General features: G+C 38.9%; 1 protein-coding gene across 3 annotated transcripts in view; it reads right to left on the bottom strand.

Annotated features, from left to right (window-relative positions):
- LOC144020370 (uncharacterized) overlaps positions 1-23,977 on the bottom strand; it is an 80,287-nt gene extending 56,310 nt beyond the window's left edge. Inside the window, exons 1-4 of one of the 3 annotated variants that reach the window (XM_077523755.1) lie at positions 23,732-23,977; positions 5,401-6,698; positions 4,886-5,317; positions 1,756-1,969 (exon numbers count right to left, since the gene is read on the bottom strand). In XM_077523755.1, coding sequence (XP_077379881.1) covers positions 1,756-1,969; positions 4,886-5,317; positions 5,401-6,495 — 1,741 coding nt within the window. In that variant the 5' untranslated portion in view covers positions 6,496-6,698; positions 23,732-23,977. Of the gene's footprint in view, positions 1-1,755; positions 1,970-4,885; positions 5,318-5,400; positions 6,699-16,406; positions 16,673-23,437; positions 23,566-23,731 lie in introns of those variants that run through there. The other 2 variants (XM_077523757.1, XM_077523756.1) reach the window with 2 other exon arrangements.
- Between the last annotated feature and the right edge of the window lie 2,791 nt (positions 23,978-26,768).

The following is a 26,768-nucleotide window of genomic DNA, read 5'->3' as shown; positions in this document are numbered from 1 at the left end:
ATAAATATTTAACCTTTAAAAAGACACCAACACAATTAAACAGAATATGTCCACATTGTGAAGTATTTCAGAAACATAAATTTAAGACATGAAATAAACCTACCGTCCATCCAAAAGAAATATGAAGCCACCTTATGGAACAATAAATCTATCAAACACATTTTAACAACTTAATATGTCCAAAAATATTTCCAAAAGTGCATTTCCCTTTTTATTAACAATTTTTGTTTTTAACAATTTTTGTTTTTCTTTGCCATTGCATTCATTTTTGGTTAATGTATGACATCTTTTTTGTTTTTTTAATCTGAGACACGATGATGACCACGGAATCACTACTGTTTGTTTTGTTTTTTTGGGCTGTCGTTCATTTTGAGTTTGATGACGTAATTGCGGGCACTTCTCAGTTCCCTGCTGCTCATGCTAGTTGTATACATTGACAGGGAGCCACAAACTGAGAAATGAGATACTTGCAGTGTGCTGTTAGCTTAGCTGGTGTGTTGGCTGTGGGACATACCTGTGTCGTTTGAATCCATGCATTGGATCGTCACGGGAGTTATTCTTTTTGGCTCGCGCGCAGTACCAACGCCGGCCCGGGACATACAAGTGCACCGAGAGGACTCGATAGCCATGGGAAATACCGAGATGTACGGCACCGGCTTCTGCTAACTGTTGCATGTTGTCACTCGTTGTGCGCGCGCGCGCCGTGTCGCGAGCACGGCGTTGACGGTAGGCTCCTCCCCAAGGTGCGTAACGTCTTTGCATTATGTTTACAACATCCGGGGAATGAAGCGTCTCTGAGCGCTACTTTGCTAGCTCTCTGTAAACACGGAAGTAGCTTGAATAGTGCTGCTACTGAAATGTAAACAAAACAATTCTGCTACCGATACGGCCGTTTAGCTCCCCTTGACGACCGATGGTTCGGTCGAATCGGTTTTTTGTCAGACATACACACAAAAGAATCTATTGATGAAAATCTTAGTCTGGGGTCAAGCGGCAGTGGTTTCTCTTCCTGTGGCTCAGCAAGGCCAGGACAGACGAGCCATTGTCCATCAGAGTATGGGCTTTATGGCAAATAAGTTTAATTTTACAGATGCACGACTTAAACATTTTCCACAATGTAAATAACAGCAAGTTATCATGGCAAACAAAGGCCCCATTACACACACAAGAGTAGAATTACAGGCTATGGGACACCCAGCAGGGGACATAGTGCTTAAGTTGAGAGTCGCAGTGTTTCATCTCATCACACTGTTTACAAAGAGAGACAGCTTGAAGCTTTCACTCAGGAAGGAAAAAGAAGGATAAGGATAGCGGGGAATTTGTTCTTACATGCAAGCTGTTTGATGATGAGCAGTATGAGACTAGTTATAGTGTAAATGCAGACAGAGACGTAACATTACAGCACGAGGATATCACGTTTCTGACGTTTCTGTTTATATTGTACCGTCAGTCCGCATCTTGTGTCACGTGTCGAAAGAGTGCAGCCGTCACGCATGCTGCAAGGTCCAAAACAATGTGTATGGCTGTGTGGTTTGGTGGTATGTGGAAGGTATTTTAACTGTCAGCTCCACTGTGTCAGACTGCTCATTTCCTGAACCTGCTCCAGAGAGGAACTTGAATTTTTGTTCCATTACACACACGCATGCACGCATGTACAAGAAGCACACACACATGTACACAGCTAAGAAGTATTGTATGACTAGCGTACTGTTGTGGTTCTGATTCCAGGCTTCAAATAGCTTAACTTTGACTCACCGTGGCTCTGACTGTGAATGTGTCTCACTCTCACTGGAGATCCATCCCAGTGACTCTGACCAACTTCTTTCAACATAGGTCCATTAGTCTGGCCTTGCCGGAGCCTGGGGCCCTCTGGTCCTGGGGGTCCAGTCTCTGGAGGTGGAAGGACTCCCTTATCCACTCGAATGCTTTTCCCTGGCTGCTTTACAGTGGGCCCCAATTTGGAGACTCTCTGCAGGAAGAGTTTATGCTTAGTGACAGAGTTCCAGCCGAGGGGCCCGAGCTCAGAGCTGTGCACTGAAACCATAGTCTTAGCCATTCCCTGCTCACACTCAGAAATGAGGACTGAGAGAAGAGCGAAGGGAGGCAGTGAAGGAGCAGAGGGGAGGAGTGAGGGAGAGTGCGCGTGTAAAGTGAGTAAAGGACGAGGGAAAAAAAAAAAGGGGAGGAAAAGTGGAAGCAGGGAAAAAACATGAGGGGGGTGCAAACAAAAATCTCATTGTGTGAAACGTCCAGGCTCAGACTTTTTCTGACTTCTTCTGATTTTTCTCTCACTCATAACTCAAGCATTCCATGTTCCACAACACCATTACTCTACACACACCAGCACGCATGGAGTGAGTTTGTGGATGAAATCTTGGTGTGTGCACGCGTGTGTAAAAGTGTGTGTGTTGTTCTTACTTATCATTGCTCAATTGTTAGCGTCAACAAAATGGACAGGGGCCAATTTCTGTCAAGAGGAATACTTTTCGAAAATCTTTCAGGCAAGAAAAGTCTTTAACTCTTTGACTGCCAAACGTTATCCAAAAAAAACCCCAGTGCCAGCCGATTTGGAGCATTTTCACTCATCTTTCAAAGCAAACAGAATATTGTGCAGTATGACGACATAAATATGGACACCATATGAAAGATTGGATTCCATTCTTTCATGAGGAAAAAAAAGTATGTTTCTACCTTATTCCGTTCTTTAGCAATCACCATTTGAAATTAGGTCATTTGAATGACATAAGCGAAAATACAAAAATATTAAGAGAAAAACGAGCTTTTTGTGAAAAGATACATTTTTTTACACAACAGTGACTTTGACACTAATATTTTTTGTTTAGTGACAAGGCAGCGCTGCACAAGACGTTGTGCTGCCCATTGAGAGACCCCCCCCCCCCCCCCCCGTAATAAACGTAAATTAACGTTTTTGGCGGCATTCATTAGGATTTTAGAATACGTCATTAAACGTTTTTGGTGGTCAAAGAGTTAAAAACCACAGGAAAAAAAAAAAAAACCTTGTGGAGGACACAATTTCTGCTCAAATTGTCTTTCAAAATCCTCATTGTCGCAAAGATGACCTTACATCTCCTCACCACTATTTCACATCAACTAACACAAAGCAAAGACACTTAAACACCTACAGTACTTGTTTTAGAGTATAGCAGTTCCTTGACAAGATATGACCGGTCGCTCAGTCACTTTTGGTGTATTAGACTTACATGCAATGACTAGATTTAAAAATGCTCTCCAGACCCTTCACCGCTCCAGTGAAGTGATAAAAGAATTGAGCAATTAAGATGGAACTTCTTGGTCCATTTAACAAATTGGTTCACAAATTTGGGGGTTTACGCATTATGGTTCATGTGCTTCCTTTTACTTCGAATCAGCTCTGAGTGTGGCTCCCGAGAAAGAGAAACGTGCAAGTGATTGTACTTGTTGGAATGTAAGCAACTCTGCTGTGCACGCTGGAGAGAGAACGTGGAGTGATCCGCAAGGAGAGAAAGAAGGCACTCGCTTCACTCTGCCACGTCATTTAAAGGCACAACACACAAATGGACTACGTTTGTGTGATTTTTGCTTTCATTACAATGTATGAAACCAGTTTAATTCTTCATATTTTACAATTCAGTGTAATTATACTATATCAAACATAAAAACGGGTTGGAAAAGAAATGGAATTTCAATTCATTTCAAAGCAGAGTGATTTGAGTTACAAACTGATGGGACAAATTAAACTCATAAATCAACTTGACTTTTCTGAGGCAGAGCCAGGTGATTATTCTTGCATTCCCAAACACAGGTGTAAACAAACTAGCTGGGTCTCGTGTAAATGATTATCTGCTGCTTCTAATACTGTTTTTGAACTACCACAAACAAGGATTATGAAGATCTACTAAGCGAACCATCAAGACATGTTTGCACGGTAAACCGAACTGAGCTATGTTATCATGATCCTGAAAGTTAATAATAAAACACTTGTTGCATGGAGTAGCTCGACTCAAGTACATATTTGTCTCATGTATGTACACGTATAGGTTTGTGTTTGCGTACATTACAGCCAAAGTGTTTGGAACACACCCTTCGCTGACACGACCCTTAGGCTCCATGAGAGACTATTGGGGCAGGTTTTAGACTTGTCAGGGGAACATGTTTTTCAAAGCATACACCAAAAGCAACACATGCAGATGTACGAGAAGTAGACATACATTGAACACAGACCACGCTCACATGCATGTGCGCTTCTTGCTGTTCCTGTCAGCTGTATGTACAATTGTACACAGTGTACTGTACATCTAGCAAACCTTGAGTGAACAAAAAACTCATTTGTACACTAGATGTAAATTATGAAGCTTTAAGTTCTGAATTGTCATTTTCAATTGTTTTTCATCCAACCAACAACTCTAGTTCATACAAATACAGTTTTTTAGTCCCCCACCTGTTTTAGTCCAAGAATTTCAAACTTCTCAAGCCCACCATGGAACCAAGAATTGTGGGACTATTATAATGAAAACAACCACAACGAATATAGCCCCACCCAATATACAATTGCCACATGTTATCACTAATATGTTACAGCTGATGGCAACAAAATACTACATTTCAAAGTGACTCGAGTATATATATAGTAGAGGCCAAAAGTTTGGACACACTTCATGCAATGCATTTTCATGACTATTTACATCTCACTGAACGCATCAAAACTATGGAATAAATAACATGTGGAGTTATATACTTTAAATATAGGAGAAATAATTGAAAACATGTTTTCTATTCTAGTTTCTTCAAAATAGTCACTCTTTGCTCTGATGATTGATTTTATTTGATGGAAAACATAACACAATCCTGAATTTGATGAGCTCAGATTGATCAAAAGAGGACTTACCCAGGCGTGATTCTTTGATTTGTCCAAATGGGCCAGAATCAGTTCAGGCTCGCCAGTCCCCTCCCAATAGCCCTCCACACATTCTTCACCAGGTAATGAACTCTGATGCTTCGACTGGGCTGCACATTTATCAGACAGCTCCTGGACTACCTGTCTAGCTGTGACCTGGTATTGTTCCTCAGTCACCTCTGTGCGGATGTCACTGGTGCAGTGTGAAAGTGTTCCACTGAAGGCCACATTTGGCCTTTTTGAGTCACTGACTGCTGCCCTATGGCTGGTGTTGATGTTAATGCTCCGTCCTCTGATGGGTTTCAGAAGCCGAGCCACTTTGATAGTAGCAGCAGGTGGTATTTGCCTTTTACCAACATAAAAAGTCTTCGCTTCCTCCTTTATATGAGCTGCCTTCTTTTCAGTTTCTGAAACAGATTTATTCTACAACAAACAAATACGTGAAAAAGGTTAGCACAAGAAATTTGTCACCAACAATATACAGTATTGAATCAAAAACACAGTACCTGGCCATTTATTTTTGGTGGTGACTGGGCTGGTCGTGATCCAACTTTAGCCTTGATGTTTTTAAGGTCCAATTTGAACAGCCTATTTTCATCACGGTTTGATATTTTGGAAGCTGCAGCCAAGGGAACAACCGCATAGTCTGATTTGAGTTTTACTCTCTTTGGGCTGCTAGTTAGTTTGGGGACCATTGCATACTTTTTAGTGCAATGTACTAAACGTGCAATGACTTTGGCATCTTGGACTAAACTGACTGCAGATGGAGTACCAGCTAATTTGTGGGTGTTTTCACAAATGTCCTCAGACGTTAGCGGACATGTAATCTGTACTTCTTCCAACAATACTTCTAATTTCTGATCACTCACAGTCATCTGGTGCTCAAGCATCAGTCCAGAGTCCGTACTGCTAAACAGGCTTGGATCAGTTGAGTTTAAGTAGGCTTCGCTGGTTCTCTGCACACCATTGTCTGAGCTGATTGAAAAATACAAAGCTTCATCGTCAGCATCATTATTATCAGGCACATCATCATCTGCAAGAATTTCTGTTGCTTCTGAGTCTGGAGTTGATGAGCCACGTCTTGCTCTATTTCTGTTGTCACGATGAACATGGTCAGCAGCGTCGGACATCAGAGATAGGGGCAGTCCAAGGTTCTCATTGTCATTCCTGGTTTCTCGGTGATCACCAGAGCTGGCATCAAGGTAAACTGATGCAGAGTTATCGTTTGATTCTGAAATCTCATTTGCTGTTTGAATTTTTGCAAAAGCGCCATCGTCATTTTTGTCCAGCATACTTTGGTCACCTCGCCCCCAGTTACAAATGGCATCCTCTACAATTTTGGTTTCAGTCAAAGTAGTTTTCAGGGTGACATCCAGCATGTTATAATCTTGTGGACTGTCAGTATATCCGCTGCTGACGCTGCTCTGACTGCACAACGACTCTGGAGATGATTCCCCCAAACAGAAAGACGTCGAGGACGAAGATGAGGACGTTGAAAAAGCATTTCCATTGTGGTCGCCTGCACCGTGAAGAGAGAGTCTCATGCTGGTGTCGCCCTTCTTCTCATCGGCGACACTCTCACTGGGCTTACAAACGCTCATCTTACTGTAAGGAGCTTTAAGTCACCCTACAATGTTGCAAGAGTATTCAAACACATTGAGCTGAACAAACAGAACAGAAGCTGAACATCCTTAGATTCTACATTGATCAAAGGTCCAATCCATTGTCTGGACTCAGGTTTGATAGTGTCACTTCAGTATCCAAATGGGATGAGTGTTATTGCTGCATTCATAGAAGAAAAAATCTGAAAAGGAGCAGAAGAAAAGAAAACTGTCAACTGTACTGTGCAGCAGATATAGTTACGGGAACACTTCAAGATAAAAGTCAGTATGCTACAAAACCTATAGTTGACCCTCGTTTGTTTATTGAACATACTGTATGTATAAACACATAGACAAGTAGCAGAAAAGAAAATTTAAAATAAAAAAGAAACATAAAATCAATTAATGACAATTTACATGTTCAAACGGGAGTAGGAAGAAGTTGAAAACTTATCTAGTCCTACTCCTTATTCATTGTATCTTTTAACTTATTTCATTTATAATACAATAGGTTATATTTCAATAAAAGAAAATATATGATCCTGCTCATATAGCGCATATACATAAAATGAATAAAAATACACGATAATAACACATCCACATACTCACATATACAATTTTCATTACACTCATACTGGTACATCGAAGAAAATAAATTACATTTCTGCAATTGTTAAATCATGTCTGATTTAAATAATACTCTTGAACTTTAATATTAAACATTTTTTTAAACTCAGCAAGTGACTTGCATCTTTTCAGCTCATTACCAAAATTATTCCACAAATTTACACCTCTTACAGAAACACACCTTTGCTTAATATTTGTTCTTGTTTTGTTTTTTTGTAGACACTTGTACCCCTTGTAACTATGGTGTTCATCTTGTCTAGTTTTTAACGAGTTTGGACTTTATTTTTTCCAGACAAAAATATATATTTTTTCCGGTAAAGAGAGACTTCTCTTAGACAAAAATAAATAAATAAATATTCCCCCCCCCAGTAAAGAGAGAATTCGCTTACCTTGCTAGATTTTGTCTAGAAAAAAAGGAACTCCGACATAAGCGTCTAGGCGAATTCTTTCTTAACTGGGAAATAAATAAATAAATACAGTACATAAATAAATAAATAATAATAATAATAAATTTTGTCTGGAAAAAAGAACCTACATTTGAACCTGTGCGGTTTACAAGAAAAGCAGCAGCATGTGCCGACTACATCACCATGACGGATGACTAGACATGTGCTGCCCTCTGCAGGATGAAGTTGATTGATGCAGGGCTCAATTTAATGCCGGCTCAACAAAGACTTATGGAGGGATCATCAAACTCGGGCCCTCGTGGGCTCCTTATCCTGCTTGTTTTAGACGTTTCCCTCCTCCAACACACCAGATTCTAATAATCAGAGTAGTTATCAGGCTTCTGCAGAGCTCTGATGAGCTGATTTGAACCAGGTGTTGGAGAAGGGAAACATCTAAAACACAAAGGATTGGGGCCCTCATGGACCATTGTTGGTGACCTCCCTCAATTAAGGGAATAATTGCATCTTTTTCCATAGGCCAAAACACCTTGTGGAGTGATTAAATATCAAATGTTCCACATAAATTGTCTGAATCGCAATTAGTATTGGCAGTTAGACATGCTCAGCATCACTAATGTTTGAAGTTTTCACCCAATAAGTACCCCTCTTTATCAATATCAGTTGTTGCAAATATACTGTACTGTGTGCACGCACCAATGCATGTGTGTATATAGGTCAGCAGCAAAGTGAAGGGAGGAGCAGCTATATAAAGATGATCAGATTAAGGACAGCGTGCCATCTTCATTATCTACCAATGACAGTCAGGTCTCTGTCAGGACAGAATGCAATTCCAGGGAGAGAAAAAAAAAAAAAAAAAAAAGAATATACACTTGGCAAGTGATTACCATGCCGAAGCAGGGTCCCTTTAACTTCGTGCTGTCCAAACTGAATGACGTTGTACTGTTTATACAGTAAACACAGCGGAACCCAACAATTTCAACCACAACTGTTGTGAAAAATACACCTCCAATGATGTCATTGAAGACTGCTTATACAATTCCCTCCAAAAATATTGGAACAGGACTTATTTTTGCTTTAGACAATACAATATAAAAGATATGATGCTAAGGTTAGCGTACATTCATTAAAGACATGAATCGGGTTAAAATCTAGGTTTATTTATCTATCTATTGATGGCGTGACAGATTGATTCTGTAAAACATGATTTTTATTTTTGTTGTTTCCTTTTTTTCCTTTTGCAAATTTCTTCTAACCCGGAAGAGGTTTATGATGATGTTTTCTACAGATTAAGATTGAATTATGTTGTGCGCAAAATCACACATAATTCTCATGAGAACAAGCTCTGGAACACGCCTTTGGCATGAAAGGTGGTTTCACTAACAGAGGAAGCTAAAACCAATTAGGGTGTCAATTCACTTGGCATGTCTATCGGCTTTCCTCTCTGCACATAAATGAACCGTCCCTACGAGCAAAGAGCAGCCAGTCAGCAGCACATTAGGGTCATGAAAACAGGACTGCAGCTACCTTCAGGCAATCACTCGGCTGTCATCATCCAACTGTGTAAAAGTTGCTTGAGGCCAACCTTCACGACTCACAACCCGTCTATCTGTCCTTAATTACATTCCAAACAGAGGTTGAGGCAATGCTCAAACTACTTCCAACTTTCTCCCCCCCCCCATGTTTGAGCTATCATATACATGAAATTAATAACTATGGGGTGTTATTATAGCTCCGTTAAGTCCATGCAACACTCTTACATTTTAATATATTTCTATTCATTTAATTGTGTGAGGAAACATTCAAAATTAGACATTTTGTTCCATTCCAATCCCTGCCTCCATGATTGTGCTGTTTTTGTGAGGACAGGGGAGAGAATCTATTTGTGTATTTGTGTTTAAGTTAAGGAAATACCCAAGTTAAAAACAGATACCAGTTAGACCCATGAGACCCACATGTATTTATAATTGTACTTATATGTCTATATTATACTTCAAAATTAAATTGTCAGCATCATGTGGTCCTATTCTTAGATATGCTGCCCCTGCAGAAACACGGCGACTATTCTCTCACTAACAATGCAACCAAACGTCGAGACCGTGTGCCACTACGGCATCTTCGTACCTCAGAGGTGCTTGACAGTAAACATTCAAGTAGTAAGTTATGATGCACCAGTTATAAAATGATGTATTTCTCTGGTATTAAAACGGCAAGTCTGATGTTTCTAACAAACCAAATCAGTGTAAGAATCAGTAAAGAATTTGATGAGATGATTAAATTACTTGAGCCCAACACAATTACCTCAATAAAAATGAATGGAAGAGATCACCGGGGACTCCTGATTTAAGGTCTGGTGCTAGGTTTGCATGTCCTCAACCAGCTGAGGCTCCCTTTTAGTGATTATTTATCTCTATGGATTGGAGGGACGACATGTCAAATGCTGGTCGGAGCGCTCCCTCTGATTGGTCAGATGTCGAGGATCATCAATGGTACAATGCCGCTCTCTTTCCTTAAACAAATAGTGCTAATTTGGGAAACCTCATTGGAGTGCTTATGCACAATGGATGCGGATATTTGCACGCATTATTTGAAAATACTTTTTCATGCAACCTACAAGGCTGTTTGTATTCAGAATTTCTTTAAAGTAAAGATAACAACTATAATTTAAGGGGTTTATTTATGTTTCAAACATGTAAAGTGAAGACTAACATAAAATGCGTTTAAGTTTAGGGTGTAAAATTGTGGAATGGACTTGATGATGTTGAAGCTGCATAGCCTACTTCGCTGTTGGGGTTTAAGAAAAAAAATAAAATGTAAAATAATTCATGCTTATAGTGAAATTGATCAAATGTAAAACAATTGAGAATTATAATGGTGAATGTAGTAGCTATTTAGTTTTGTTGTAAGGAGCTGAAAAGAAACCATTCATTCATACATATTTTACGCATACCCACACAACTGCACATTTGCGCAAATGTGTCACCTCACACAAAATGTATAGTCCCCCACAGACAATGAGGCCTTACGCAATACATACAGAGTGTGCGTTTAGGGATGGGCGGGGCTGCTGCTGATGACATCATATTAACAGTTACTAGGGCTGCACAATATATCAAAAAAATATCACGATATTGGCCCATGTATATGGCAAAGACATGCAATAAGTTTCATATGGAATTTTATGCTTTTACCTGAATTGGACCAGTCAGACATTAACAAAAATGTGCACTGCCATCCAATAGTTGAACATTATCGAGTGGTAATTACGATTAACTAAAAATACATTGAGTTTGATTATTTTGCCGCATGGAAAAATGTAATTCTTTCATTAGATAATAAAAATGTCTCTATACTTATACATAAGAATTTATTCTTTACTCTAAATAATATAGTAACAGATTTAGAGGGCCGATATATTATTATCCAGGTAACTATATTTAATAAAGTATATACAATTGGTAATTTATATGCCCCAAATAATGATGACCTGGATTTTTTCCATGAATTTTTCTCTCGGTTACTCGATTTAGCAACAAATTCTACTATTATTATTTGAGGTGATTTTAACACGGTCTTAAACCCGTTAATAGATCGTTCTAATAATACGATATATACAAGGCGATTACGATCCGCTAAAGTAATAGATGAATATATGGAGGATTTTGGCCTCAGCGATGGCTGGAGACTTCAAAACCCAACTAAGAAGGAATTTACTTTCTTCTCTGCGGTGCACCGATCATTCTCAAGAATTGATTTTTTCCTTACAAATAATTCTATTGTTGATAAAACTGCTATAAAAATACATTCTATAATTATAAGTGATCATGCACCAGTCTCTTTCACTCTACAAATTGACTCTACCTTTAAACTTCCCCCGATATGGCGTTTTAACATCTCATTACTGAAAGATGTAGAGTTTGATAAAATTATTAGAAGGGAGTGGGCAGATCTCATACATTAGACACGGGTACCATATAACACGAATGCCAACAATAGGACATAATTAATATTTTTATTTTTTAAAAATAAAGCTGCAAAACTATACATTCACACGAAATAAACTCAATACGATGTAGCAACTTCATATCGTATCAATATGTAAGAGATATGTACATATCTACAAGACTTCTTTTCCCACAAGACCTGTAAGGGAGCAGCAGGCTCACCTTTCCTTGACTGAAACATTTGGCAAGCACACCACTGCGTCACATTACAGCAGCACTTCTGCAGTCAGCAAAAACGCAGCCAGGAGTAGGAAAGGGAGCAGTCCAAGACTACACAAGGTTTTTTGTCGAATCACATCCACAGCAAAAAGCGGTTGCTATAGAAATAACAGCCTCAACTCTCAAAAATGTGTGTGTACGTGTGCCTGAGTGATCAACATTCTATCCGCCAGCAGTCACAGTTGAGGGCAGGTCTATTTTGGCCTGTTCCAACGCGATATAAACGCTCAGTGTTTAGTGTACTAGGAAATGACTGATGACAGGTTTGTGACAGGGTGTGCTCGAATGAAGCAAAGGACTCCACAGAAATGATAGCAGCTCAACTTGGTGATGACACAACTATAGGGAAATTACTCATTGAGAGTACTATGCGATTCTACGGAGTATGTCAAAATATTACAAATATCTAAAAACTATTCATGAAAAACATTAATAGTGACTGAGAGGCCCAGAACGCTGCAAGATACATGGAATGTACAAATGAATGCACAATGCAGACAAAGATCAGATTGGCTGTTTGCCATTCCGATCACAAAGTGGTCCTGTGGTAACGATAGTGTGGATCAAACTATTATGTAGTCATCTAGCATGTTCTTTTGCGTTGCATCATCAGTCTTAACAGAAAAATACCTGGATGCACATAAACATCAACTACTAATGAGATAGCTGATGAGATGATGGTGAGCTGCTCTCTATTTGCCCTCACGGTAAGAAAAGATCCAGAGCACATCGAGTGGCCATACATGGCCAGAACTCAGAACTCTTCACATGGTCTGAGCTGCACTGGGGTATTACTGCTGGAACCAAGCAAAAATGTGAGAGTTTCTACTCAGCCATTGTTTCACTTTGGCTCTGGCATCAGTGAAACAAGCTTCTTTTTACACTGCTCGAGATTCTCATCAATGACAATCAAATCCAAAATGTGATGGTCTCTTCTGGTGTATGACCAAATTGGAAGTACCCAAACCAACCATTCAACCCTAGGAAACGAGCGGTACAGGAAAAGGTCCCCAACCAGCAGGCCATTTAGTACCGGACCGGACAGAGACTGAATATTTTTATTTTGATCAGCAGAATATGAAGTAAGTTTTATTTTGAAAATCAGGTGCACCCGCCTGTGCGTCTGTTAATACAAAACAAAACAATCGTACCAGGGGAAAACAGCAAGCCCATGAGAACTCAAAATTAGTTTAAAAACAACAACAACAACAACAACAACAACAACACATTTACACAACTTCTTGAAAATGGGCAACAGGCATAGTGAGTACAAATTCGTACATACCACTTTCTAAGAACAAAAAGCTGTATTTAAAGGGATACTCGACTCAGTAATTTTCAGCAGTTTAGAAGAAGTGATAACTTCATTATTTTTCATGAACAATTAAAACCTTTAAAAACTCATTTTGCCACTTGCTGTCAACTGAAGTGCTCAGGAAACAGGTAACGACCAATCATGGCTCAGCTTGTTCACCAAACCCAGAAAACAGGTGAGCCATGATTTGTCGTTAGTCGTTACCCATTTCCTCAGCATGTGTGATGTCATCTTAAGTTGACAGCAAGTGGAAAAATGTGTTTTTAAGTATTAGTTGTACATGAAAAATAATGAAGTTATGAAATTAATTCTGGACAAAATATAAACTATTTACTGCTGTAAATGGCTCAATTAGTCAAGTATCTCTTTCAGACAGTGTTTCTCAATTCCGGTCCTCAGGCCCCCCTAGCCAGCGTGTTTTCCATGTCTCCCAATTCCCAATGCAGCTGATTCCAATGACAGCTAATCAGCCAGCTCTGAAGAAGCCTGATAACGATCCTCACCTGCGTTTCAATTAGGAGACATGGAAAACAGGCTGGCTAGGGGGGCCTGAGGACCGGAATTGAGAAACACTGCTTTAAGAGGACAATATAAGCAGTCCTACCTAAGGTATGGGTTTATTATCTTTATTGCCGAACCAAATTCACTCTGTGTAATATGTTGTGACACAGCGAGCAAATGATGCAATGAAGTCATCAAAACTACTTGGACAATGGATCATGGGCTGCACTGGGCATTAATAATAATAAGATGAGAGCGATTTGTTGAAAAGAAACAGGTGCAGTGTGTCCACTAATGAGGTGTTGATTTAATCTTTTTTTGTTTTGCTTGTGTTTCTATGCCGCTCTATCAAAATGCAATTTTGTGCAATAGTCTGAGGCCACCGTTTTGTTTTGTTTTTGTTTTTTTTTGTTTTTTTTCCCCCCTTTATGAGCCTTTGTCAGTCAGAGATGCCAATGAATGAATGGAAAACATGAACTAAGGACACAGCAGGTTTACACAAATGAATACACAAAACTTTGTAGAGGAATGGTGTAGCATTGAACCAAAAGACTTGATGCATGGTAAAACATTAAGCATTTCCAGTGCAGAGGTCAAATGGCATAACAGTTTCAGCTGTCAATATGTTACAAGCTACTGGGATGCCAATGAGTGCAAAATAACCTCTGTCATTAAATGGGTGATAAGGTAGAATTGTGAAACAGGTATATTCAATAGTCTTAGTCTTTTCTAGGTCAAAATTGCATCATAAGTTTTTACTTTTCAAAGAAGAGGCATAGCCCCTCCTGCCAACGCTGCAGTGTGCTGCACCAATTCTGTTTTGAGTATAAACATCCTTCCCATGTTATCATTATGAATTGGCAAGCTGACGGGATGTGGACACCCAATGTGGAAGAGTCCATTACATTTCAGTGTTATTTATCTGGATAAAGGTGTATAATTTTGTTTATATTATATTATAATATCCAAAAACAGCAATCAATCGGCCCCAATATTAAAGTGGATATTACTTATTGCCACTTCAACCTCTGAAGCTTTTATACCTCTCGCCATGTCTGAATTATAATAGAATAAGGAAATGAGCAGCTTACTTGCAATTTCTCTCATGCCAGATTTGTTTTCTGTAATAAGCCCTCAAGATATGAACACAATGTGTTCCGAGCGGCTTTTTGTAAGCTCAATTGTTCACAGCTCTGAATCGATAAGGGTTTGCTTCACTTGCTCATGAGTCATGAATCAGGTGTGTTAGTGGCCGAAACATCTAAAACCTGCAGTACTCCGGCCCTCGGTGATCAAGATTGGGGAAGCCTGCTTTGACTAAAACAACTTATGTTCATGTTAAATGTAATCACAGCTCAGCTTGTGAATGTCACATAACCAAACCTAGAAAACAGGTGAGCTGTGATTGGTTACCTGAGCCCTTGTGATGTCATTTTCAGTCGACAGCAGGTTGCAAAATGTGTTTTTAAAGGTACTAAATGTACATGAAAAGTCATGAAAAAATCAAATTTATTATTGGCAAAATATTAATGTTTGACTGCCAAAAATGTTTAAATAAGAGAAGTATCGCTTAAACTGTATGGAATGCGTAAGAAATAAGATTAAAACTATAAATGAAGCAAAATTGCAAAAAGGTACGTTTTCTAGAGGTCAAAATTAGTTTTGAGGACCAAAATAAAAAACAATTTATCACTATCCGCTATTTTGGTTGTTTACCTTCACCTCGAACGCTTTCAGGAAAAAAACGCTTTGGGAAAAAACAACAACTCTGCTCTATCCGACTTCCGACCATCTTCGACTGCAGCAAAAGTATAGCAGGTTAATTTTATTTTCATGAGCCACCTAAGTTTCCATTTATCCCCTTGATATGCACACATAACCCTGGTTGCGAAACAGACCTGACTGATCATGATGCATGATGATAACTAAAACTAAATTTACATTTAGTAAGATGGCACTTTGGAAAAGATATTCAGTTGTAGTTACAACTTACGAGTGGAATTTTTTATTCGGCAGATGCATGTTCAAATGGCACTTTAAAAGATTTTAAAAGATAGTCACTAATTTGGTCTGTAACATGTCGGAACAATACAAAAAATGTTGACTGTATTACAAAATAAAAGCAGTTTGCAAATCTGCAAATTACGATATTTAGACAATTTTAAAATAAGATTCAAATGATTAAAGGAGTATCAAAATAATTGTAAATTAATTTGACAATTGACTAACTGTTGAGTAATCAAATAATCGTTGCACCGCTACACCGAATTGAAAAGAACCGTAATCCTACTGAACCGAACCGAATTGTTCCATTTTAAAATCGAACCATACGTTTATCGGATCGAATCGTCTTGCTTGGAGCGATTTATACCCCTCGAGAAATTTTGAACATGTTCAAAATTTGATGGCGACAAGACAAACGGTTTGGAAGTATAAGTGTGTCTGGCAAGCGTCTCTGCAACGAAGCCTGCGGAAAATGCAACACTTGCTACGTGCGCGCACCCTCGCAAGCCTTCGCCACTCAGTGAGATGCGTTGAAGAATGTCCTGGTCTGTCTAGAAATTGTTTGATTTACCTTCCACACTATAATCAAAGGATCATATCTAAGATGATGCTGCATTCCGAGATCAAATACATGTTGAAAAAGCATTTTGATTATGGCTAACTTTTCCATGTTGAATGATTGACTAACATTGTACAAGGCAAAATTCAAAGTCCACGGACCATTCACTTTCCAAATGCACTTTATGTGTGCAGATATATGTTACACACACGCACACATATATAATAGTGATACAGAAAAGCATAGAGGCACGTGTACTTATCAAGGACACAACTTACCAGACCTGTAACTTCTAGCTCAGTATTCCTCTCTAGCTGCGCAGTCAAAAAATATTCAGTGGGGAGAGAAAATTCATGGCAGCACAGATCGCCCCCCTCCCTGCTTCAGTCTGGCATGTACTTGACTATGTGCCGTCACACACACAATCCTCCACACAGGCATTCCTCCTCCGCATACAAACACGCACACACACATATACAACCCCACGCTGCACCGCACACTCATGCATCACATCACATTAGCGCTTTTGTGGGCAGGCGCGTATAGACAGGAGAGGGAAGACTACGCAGTATATGACGTGGTCTTAAGAGGGAGGCGGGAGGCTGGGAGCCCAAGGCGCTGCGTTACAAGGGTACACTTTTTTTGCTTTCAGCAATTCAGACCGGGCAAGAAAATTGAGAGACAGACGAGTCCAGGGTGGGAGGTATGATTGAGTCCTGTGTTTACATGAGAATGCTGGTGGGTAGGTGGCTGCGTGACTACCAGGTAAACTCAGTCCTCTCAAGAACCGCCCTCCACCCAAAAACAGAGGAGGGGACAAATGATGGCCCCCTCCCCTGTTCCTGGTCACATGAGGTAAATGAGAAAAAGACCTCAGAAGGGTTTGAAGGAAGTCAGTGTACCGGTAATCTGGAGGAAAGGATCAAAAATCATAGTCCGGAAAATGAGGAGCTGCTCACAATGATCATTATTTGACTATTAATTTTGAACATGCATTGGAGCCAGGAATGTTACATAACTGCCATCAGACATTGGTAGTAGGGATGTAATCATATCCAAACATCACGATACGAACGTCACGATACGATAATTATCACGATATTGTGGGGGAGTTGGTGATATTTAAATAAGATCACAATATTGTAAGAAAAAAAAAGGGCTCATACTAAAAAAAAGCACAATATTGTGCATTTGTACATAACAGGAATGCATATAAACCACCTACAATCTCTAATAACAATATTGAGGCACTTATTTGCTAATGCAAGCACACATTGATCGCTTCATAAGCAAATTAGGTTTCCCTTCATCTACAATTAGCGTGGATTTTAAACATAGAACGCCAAAACATCCCGAATGAAAATTAAATTGCACTAATGAACTAGCCACTAGAGGGTGCAAGGACTGCACAAATGGAAATCAACCTGACTTTTTTAACAGATGTGTTCCTTTTAAATATTGTGAACATGACGACGATGATATTGTGGCAGTTTTAATATCACGATATTGCCCTAATTGTTATCCCTAATCGGTAGCATACAGATAAATCACCAAGTGATGGCGCAGCATGAGGAGCAACAGGCGGTTCAGCATCTTACTCAAGAACACTTCGACATGGTCACAAGGGCGGGGGGATCGAATCCACAACATCTGGGTTGGGATATGACCACTCTACCACTGAGCCATGCCGCCCGGGTTACCCTGAGATTGGCTGCCAAAGAGTCTTGGATTTACACTTACAAAGACGGCTGGGATACGACTCCAGATCAAAAATAGCAGCAATGTGGACAAGCTGTGGATTTTAAAAAAGGACTGATAGATTTTATCAGACACTACATTTGAACTACAGTGACTCCTATAGTATCTCCTCACAGGCCCCCGTGTGCACGTCTACGTGCACGAGCACGAAATTTCACATGCGCAAAAGTTGCCCTGTGGAAGGAGGCACGGCCAAATGATGCATATTCAGACTAAAAGAATCAAGAAAAAGCGCACTGCGTATGCTTGCTAAAACAAACGGGTTGCAGGAGCAAAGCAGTGACTTCAGTTCTATCAGTTCAGTTTGCTGTTTTTATTTTTATTTTTTTTTATTTTTTTTTTTGCCCACCTCTAGTTTGAGTCGTATATGGTCAAATAAAAAGGATATTGCAAAGATATTTTTGGACAAATTGTTACACAGAACAGCTTTAAAGGAGAAGTCAATTAAAAAATGTTCTTAGCAATAATGTTGTATGTGCCCCAAACTTGTCTAAATACAGCGTTTTAATTAACATTGCGTTTGTTGAATATGAATTAAGCAGCAAAATCCAGCTGATTTTATTTCAGGAGGCAGCCATAGTTTGTTTTGGGTTTTTTTGGTACTTCACTCACTCATGCAAACAGACACTCACACAAACATGGTCTCCCAAGTGGGGATGACAACCTACGCCGCCTGTACCGAAGGCAAGCAACGACACCACTCCGCCAACTGGAGCAGGGGCAGCCATTTTGTCTCATGCTGTCACCTGAAAATGACATCAGTTACTCATGGCTCAGGTAATGACCAATTACAAAACAGGTGAGCCATGATTGGTCGTTCGTTACTTGAGCCCTGAGTAACTGCGACATCATTTTCAGTTGACAGCAAGTGGCAAAATGGCCGCCCCCTGGGATGGATAAAAACAGGAGATTTTGCTGCTTAACTCATACAGTAATCCATAAAGGCAATATTAAAGTCGCAGTCTGCCGGTTTCACTCAGAAAAATGCACTTTTTAAATACAGGATTTAAACAAACACAAACAACTTCTCAATTTACAGATCTGGGGTTTTCTTCACGTGTGGGGGTGATTTTGTCCAAAACCCCCCCCCAGCCTGTATTTTGCCATTTTGTGTTTGTTTTGTAAACAGTGGGATGTTTCTGTGGAAAGACTGTGTTTACACCCAGCCAATCGCAGAGCTGGGGGTGGTGTGTCGCAAACGGGGATTTTTTTTTTTCTCACTCACTCACTCATTTACTCACTCACTCACTCACAGAAGCTTGCGTGTGTGAATGAGTGTGTGCGATCATCACTGACTTACCCCTTGACAGCGTTCTGTGACACGAGTTCTGGTCCAGTGTTGGACGAGAGGAAAACAGTGCGGCAAGTTGGCTGGGGTCACGGACATAAAGCGTTTTTCTTCTAAAAACAATGTCAGACTCCATTACCGCTGGGCCCTATTTTTCTGTTCGTTCGTATCACTGCGCGGCGCCTTGTAGGCAGCTGATCGACACGCTGCAGAGTCTAGAGATAGGCCGATATTTGACATATTGGTACATATCGGTATCGGTCTGTTTTATTAATCTGACGGCCGATATGAGCGATCCATTTAAAACTCCGTCTTTTCGCTTCGAATGCAGCCCAGAGCGTCTCTGTCTGTTATGGAGTCCAACTCCAGCAACGTAACGCCCATAGCAGCATTTGATTGGTTAGTCGTGCAAGAGCCAGAACCAATCAGTAGTGTATGCCGTGTATAACAGCAGCCGGTCACACACGCACCCACGGACACAACGCGAGACACACATGCTTCGAAGGTAAGTTAAAAGAGAAGAGACTCCGCCGATCGTTTCACCATGATAAGCTAAACACATTGAATTATGTTGTGTATTAAATGCACTATATGAATGGAGCTGCATTGCCTTGCATTGAATCCCCGCTAGCTAACAGTGGTGTGTTCAGCTTAGCATGTAGGCTAACACCCAGTAGCTAATTCGCTACTTGAACTACTCGGGGAGGGAATCACACACATTTTCACTTAATCAAGTAAATAATGTTTGTTAGAAAGGTTCCGAATATTAACAGTTGTCATTATTATATTGTCTAGTTCCATGTTAAGAGTAGAGTAATGTCATTATATTTACCTCTCGTGACGCACACATTGCATTCTGGGTCACATCCACTACTTGTTGCATAGCGGTTATTATATGTATATATGTATATATATTATGTTAATAAAAAGTGCAGTGTGAGAATCCATTGTAAAGAACGGTTAGGGTTTGCATTATTCAAAAATTTGGTGCCAACATTTTAACTTTTACTGCAAATGAATATCGGCTTCAAATATCGGTTATCTGCCTCCTTGACTACCGATAATCGGAATCGGTATCGGCCCTGAAAAAAGCATATCGGTCTATCTCTACTGCAGACAGCTGATACACACGCCTTCCGCCTTCGAAAAGACAAACAACTTGTAGATTAGTGCGTGTCTATCAGCTGTATGCGGGGTGCCGCGCAGTGATACAAACGAACAGAAAAGTAGTGCCTGGCGGTAATGGCGTCTTGACTTTTTTCAGAAAGGAGTATTGTGATGCAAATGTATCACTCTTTTGAACACGAATTGTTTTTAGAAGAAAAACGCTTTATTTCCGTGACTCCAGCCACTATTTTCCTCTCGTCCAACACCGGACCAGAACTCGTGTCACAGAACGCTGTCAGGGGTAAGTCAGTGCTGATTGCACACCACTGGAGGTGAGGATGAAATAGAGATTTCATGTAAAAAAATCCAAACTGTCCCTTTAAATTAATGTCCTTCTTCGCAATGATGCGCTTTCATACATCACCTTTGAAGAGTCATGCTCAATGTTTTGATTTTGAGGCGCAAGGAGATTAGGACCGTTGCAATTAAGAGACTTGAGATAAACCCCTACTGTGTATCGCTATGGGCTGTGCACTGTTTTTACCCCTAGGTGTCAGTAATACCTTAGGGCATGTTGTTAAATGCGGGCATGACATTAAACCCAGAAAGATTCTGATTTTCAATGCAATGATTCAAATCAAACAATTGAATTTGAATACAAATTTAATATGTCATTCAAATTCAGTGTTTCAATGCATTTATTCAAGTTTAGCGATTCAAATTCAAACATAAGCAATTCAAATTCAGTTTCTTTTTTGTTTTTTTCTGTTTTTTTCAGACTCTTCTTTCAAATGACAAGTCTGACCTGAGGAGAGCAGACAGTAATTCCATCCACAGCCACCAACAAAAATCTCTCTCCCTGTACAGACAACATGCACAGTTCAAATTACACACTTCAACAAGCAAGGGCTCGATTCGACTTGAAGTTGAACAAACATTTGTAGCTTCACAGTAGTAGCAGTAAAGGAACACTGAACAGGGAGCGAGGGAGTGGGGGGTTAAACAAGAATGCCCACACAAACAGATGTGGAAGCTGAACTAGTACTAACCAAGCGCACCCAGAATTGTTTCTGTCAAATGGGCAATGTTGCCGCCGCAGTTCTTTTTGCATGTTGCAGGAGTATGATTTGTTTGGCCTGCACAATGTGATATATATGATTGTGCAACTTTAAATACCGTGATTATACAAATCAGGACATACAGCAGTGTTGGCGTAATGCAGGCAAAATGATAGCCGACTGGGAACAATTTTCTGCTTGCGTAGAAGTTTTCCAAATGCAAGAAACATTAATTATTGGGACCTATCATGATTATTACTGTCACAAACAAGAAGAAGTGATATGCCACCTATGACAAAATTCAACTCTTAATTTCAACACACTGTAACAATTTAGTAACGACATCTGCCATTGCACTTTTTCCAGGTGTTTTGTCCCAATTTTTAAACGCAATATTACACAGAATATACACATCTAGAGGTGTCAAAATGAATCAATTAATTATGAACCAACTAGTTACTAGTGGTATCGGTGCTTGGTAAACATCAACATTTCCAATTCCATCACTTCAAACTACATTTTGGACTTGCAGCGCTCTCCCAAATGCTTCATTCTGAAAACAACCATAGCTATTTAACATACAAAATGTCTTTTAAATACTCTGGTCTCCAACATTTACAGACAGCACGTTTTTAACTGGTGAGTGAATATGCAATTTGGTATCAGCTATATGGGATGTTAGCAAAAAACTTGTAATTTTAGTAGAACATGCACAAAATGCCTACCATTAGCTTTTGACATCTGTTCAAGTAAACATGAAATTTAGTACTTTGCTATTTGGGAACTTGATTTCACTTTAAGTCATCATTAGAGATGGTTTTCATTCATTTTTATTTCACAATCAATTATGCAAATGCAAACTTCATACAGAAGGGCCAGAGCTGCACCTCAGAACTGTGATAGTGAGGCTAACCATTCACCCAATGCAATATGCAAAGAGGAGACTATTTTCTTCAATGTTCACTTTCAAAAAAAGAGAGCAATGATGATGATATGTCGATAAGACTGCTGAATGAACAATTCAGAGCTCTCTCAAAAAAAAAATCACTTTCACTCAGTGTGAAATATAAGTGTCTCGATACTTCTCTTAGTATTGTAAAGATTTTCATCGTCATATCACACAAGAGAGCTCGATAATGCCTCATTGTAGAAGTGCTACTTCTTAATCCTGGATAGAAGTACAGGACAATGCGAAGGACAACCTGTTATGTAACTCGGAATACTCTGACAGCAGCAATGTCCAGTGCACACCGGTGGTGCACTATTGCTTAGACCAGTGGTTCTCAACCCCGGTCTTCGAGTACCCCTACCCAGCCTGTTTTCCATGTCTCCTTCAGCCAACCACAGCTGAGGATCTTTATCAGGCTTCATGCAGAGCTTGCTGATTAGCTGATCGTTTGAAACACCTGTGTGGCTTAGAACAGTGTTCCCCAATCTCTATTGAGCCAAAATACCCATTTTGCTTGAGTTAAATCTCACAGCACACCACCAAATAAAGATTTCACCAAAAATATTGATACTGAACTGATAATTATCTTGTCTCAACTTACAAATTTACTTTGTGTGAAATCTGGGCCTGTTAAATGAAAACAATGCTGATATTCCCTACAGGTAGCCATGATTTATTTTTTTTATGAATGCCATCAAGTGAATTTAGGTTCATTGTGCAGTCTGACATCTGTTCTGCCTTGTCATTAGACTCACTATTCATCAATGATGAAGGTAGAAGAACAAATGTATTTGTAATTGACAAATAATAATTTAAGACAGATAGTGAGATTCCCACTACACCTCTAATGATCTCTCACACCACCCTTGTTAGGAATTTTAACACAGCAATACATATTGACTAAAATCCTGACAAATTGAGGAATTTTTGGAGATTTGAATGAAATACTGCTCTGGAATTCAAAACTCAAAAATCTTGAAAACGGCACCTCAATTACGTTATGTGCAGCCTACATCACTATTACATCCAACACCATAGCGACCCCTAAACATTGGTCATTATGCCGCCATACAGTACCGTACCACCATAGCCTAGGTTTTCAAACTGTAGACTTTAGTTAAGTGTTGTTGACACAGTCTCAGCTCCTACCTTTACTGACAAACCAGCAAAAGGCGCAATTTGCATCGACACATTTTCCACCCAAGAACTGTACATTTAAGTTAAATACACCGTTTCTTTGACATCATCAAGAGTTGTACCCATTTGCGTCAAATGTGTCGCAAACGTTGATTTCCATATCAAAGGTTTGTCAAAAGTTATTGACAAATTGTGTCATTCACAAATACCATACGCGCCACAGGTTAAGTAGGTATAACTCGCCGTTCCGTGTTCAAAAAGACAGCAGTAGCCTACAGCAGTAAGAACACGCGAGGTTAAACTCACCGTCCTCAGCAGACCTAAGAAGGATTTATTTTGAGCAAGTAGCTGCACGCGGCTTTCACCTGCTCCGGCTCGGAGGAAATGTGCACCACTGTAGCCTTTCTCCGAGTGCCACCTGAGAAATGCACCACAAGTACAGGCACACGCCCACACTCGCTATCTCTCACACCCACCACACACGCACAAGGAGACAAATCAAACTCCACTCAGGAAGGCACGAGTCGAGATTTCAAATCAACCTCTCCGTCATTGCTGCTAATGTGCTGAAAACACGACTATAGTAGCTAAACTTTGGAACTACAGTTTAGTATCACTGCTGGGGAAATCCATCGCATGTAAAAATAAAAATTAAGTTTATTTATCAAATTACACTCGGCTTCCATAGTGCACGACGATTTATTTACTAACAGGTAAACATTTAGTTTTTTAGCACTGCCATCTAAAGGTTGAAGAGTGACATTTAGTTAGCAAATGGGCTCTTGTGTGCAACTCGAGGGCGCTGCAAACGGCCAAATACTGTACTGCAAACACACGTTCACATACAGGGACGGCGCTAAAAAATAAAAAAACAAAAACAAAAAAACAGGGCGCTAAAAAACAGGGAACATGGAGAATATTAAACAACATAAATAACGTTTTGTTTTTTTGTTTTTTAAATAAATCATCCAGAATATTGTATAAAGGATAAATGTATTATTATTTCTAAAATAACTGATATTATTAACGAATTCAATGATTATTTTATTAATGTTGGTTGTAAATTAGCTAAAGAAATTCCCGAACCAGAAAATAGATATGAAATAAATAAATATATTAAGAAGAATTCCTCCACCATGTTCCTTTGTGGAGTATATGATATTGGAAATATTAAATGTCGTTAAATCATTCAAAAATAAAAAATCTATAGACTCTTTTAATATTGATATGGCGCTAATAAAACATATTATACAATATATGGTGCAACCTTTTACCCATGTCTGTAACTTATCCTTTAAAACTGGTATTTTCCCAACTAAAATGAGAATTGCAAAAGTTATCCTGATTTATAAAAGTGGAGCGAAATATCTATTTACTAACTACAGACCAATATTATTACTTCCACAGTTTTCAAAAATCCAAGAAAAACTATTTTCACATAGACTTGACAATTTTATTGAGAAACATAATCAACTAACTGAAAGTCAATATGAGTTTTAAAGAAAAGAGATCCACCTCTATAGCAGTAATGGAGATTGTGGAAGAAATTGCCACAAGTATAGATAACAAAGAATTTACAGTTGGGATTTTTATAGATCTGCGATTGGCTGGCAACCAGTTCAGAGTGTACACCGCCTACTGCCCCAAGCCAGCTGGAATAGGCTCCAGCACCCCTGCGACCCTTGTCAGGAATAAGTGGTTAAGAAAATGGATGGATGGATGGATGGATGGATTTTTATAGATTTAAAAAAAAAGCATTTGGTACGATAGAGCATAACATATTTATGGAAAAGATGGAAAGAGATGGCATAAGAGGTCTGTCATATAGATGGATTAAGAGCTACCTAGATGATAGAAACCAGTCTATGTGTATTTTAATCATTTCAAATCAAATCATGTGAAGATTACCCATGGGGTCCCCCAAGGATCGGTGCTTGGCCCTAAATTATTCATATTATATATTAATGACGTGCTGTATATCAATTATTTTTTTTAAAGTTCTATTTGCTGACGACACAACTTTATATTGCTCAGGAGAAAATCTGGAGCAGCTTCTGAGTACTGTGGAAAAAAGAGCTAAATATATTTTTTTAAAATGGTTTGATACAAACAAATTATCATTGAATTTAGATATGTCAAAGTTTATAATCTTTGGGAATAGACTAATTAGGCATTCAGTCAAAATCATTGTTGACTCAATTGAAATTGAAAAAGTAAATGAAATAAAATTTCTTGGTGTTATAATTGATGCAAAATTGTGCTGGAAATCACACGTAGAAAATGTTAAAAGAAAAATATCTAAAACCCTAGGTATCTTGTATCAAACCAAAGATATTCTGAATAAGAAATCGTTGTATACATTATATTGTACATTATTACTGCCATACATGATTTATTGTGCCGAAATATGGGGAAATATTTTCAAAACCAACACACAATCTGTCTTTAAATTACAAAAAAGAGCCATACAAATAATTAATAACTCACATTATATAGAACAGCTCAAGTAATGTACAAAGTATAGAATAACCAACTTTGCCACAGTATTCAGAAGTTCGAAATCAAAGATGGCTGTTGCTATGGGTTATAAGTGACTTTAAAAAAAAAAAAAAAAAAAAAAAACAATGATAAGAACAAACATAAAGCAAATGTGTGTTTCTGTTAAAGGGGTTAATTTGTGAAACAGTTGTGAAATTGAACTGAAAAAAAATGTGAATCAATTACTGTTTTTAAAAAGAGGTTTAAAAAAATAATGATAGAAAAATATGTAAAGAATTAGGGAATTAGGACTAGATACTTTTCTGTACTTCTTCCTACTCCTTTTGAACATTTAAATGATGATACTATTGACAATTTATTTGTCTTTTCTTCTTCTCTTTTTTTAACTACAACTTGTATTTTATACTTGTGATGTGTTTATGTTTATATGTTCAATAAACCCAATTAAGTGAATCAAAAAGATTTTTGAAAACTAAACTTAAAAAAATATATGAGGTGGAATCAAATGGACACTAACTGTTTTATTTGAAGGTACAAAACTTTTTTTCAGAGTTCAGAATAGGTGACAAACAGCCTACAGGAATAAAAATTAATCGTACGTTGTTTGTAGCATCTCATCGATAGATAACAGATGAAAACAGTTTTTGATAGTACAAGTTGGGATATATGTAGCGTTATCATAACTTTTAATAATAATAATTTAAAAAAGAAAGGGGGGTTTTGGCTCCCAGTGATTTTTTTTTTCTGTGTGAGAGACAGTCCAAATGTCTCTTTGCGTAAGGTTGCCACCACCCTCTAGTTGCTGCACGTCTGCATAACACCAGCATAATTTTCCCCACTCCTC

This window comes from Festucalex cinctus, chromosome 6 (genome assembly GCF_051991245.1).
Source record: "Festucalex cinctus isolate MCC-2025b chromosome 6, RoL_Fcin_1.0, whole genome shotgun sequence".
NCBI lineage: Eukaryota > Metazoa > Chordata > Actinopteri > Syngnathiformes > Syngnathidae > Festucalex > Festucalex cinctus.
Note: the sequence above shows the minus strand (reverse complement) of the source record. Positions and strands in the feature narration are given on the sequence as shown.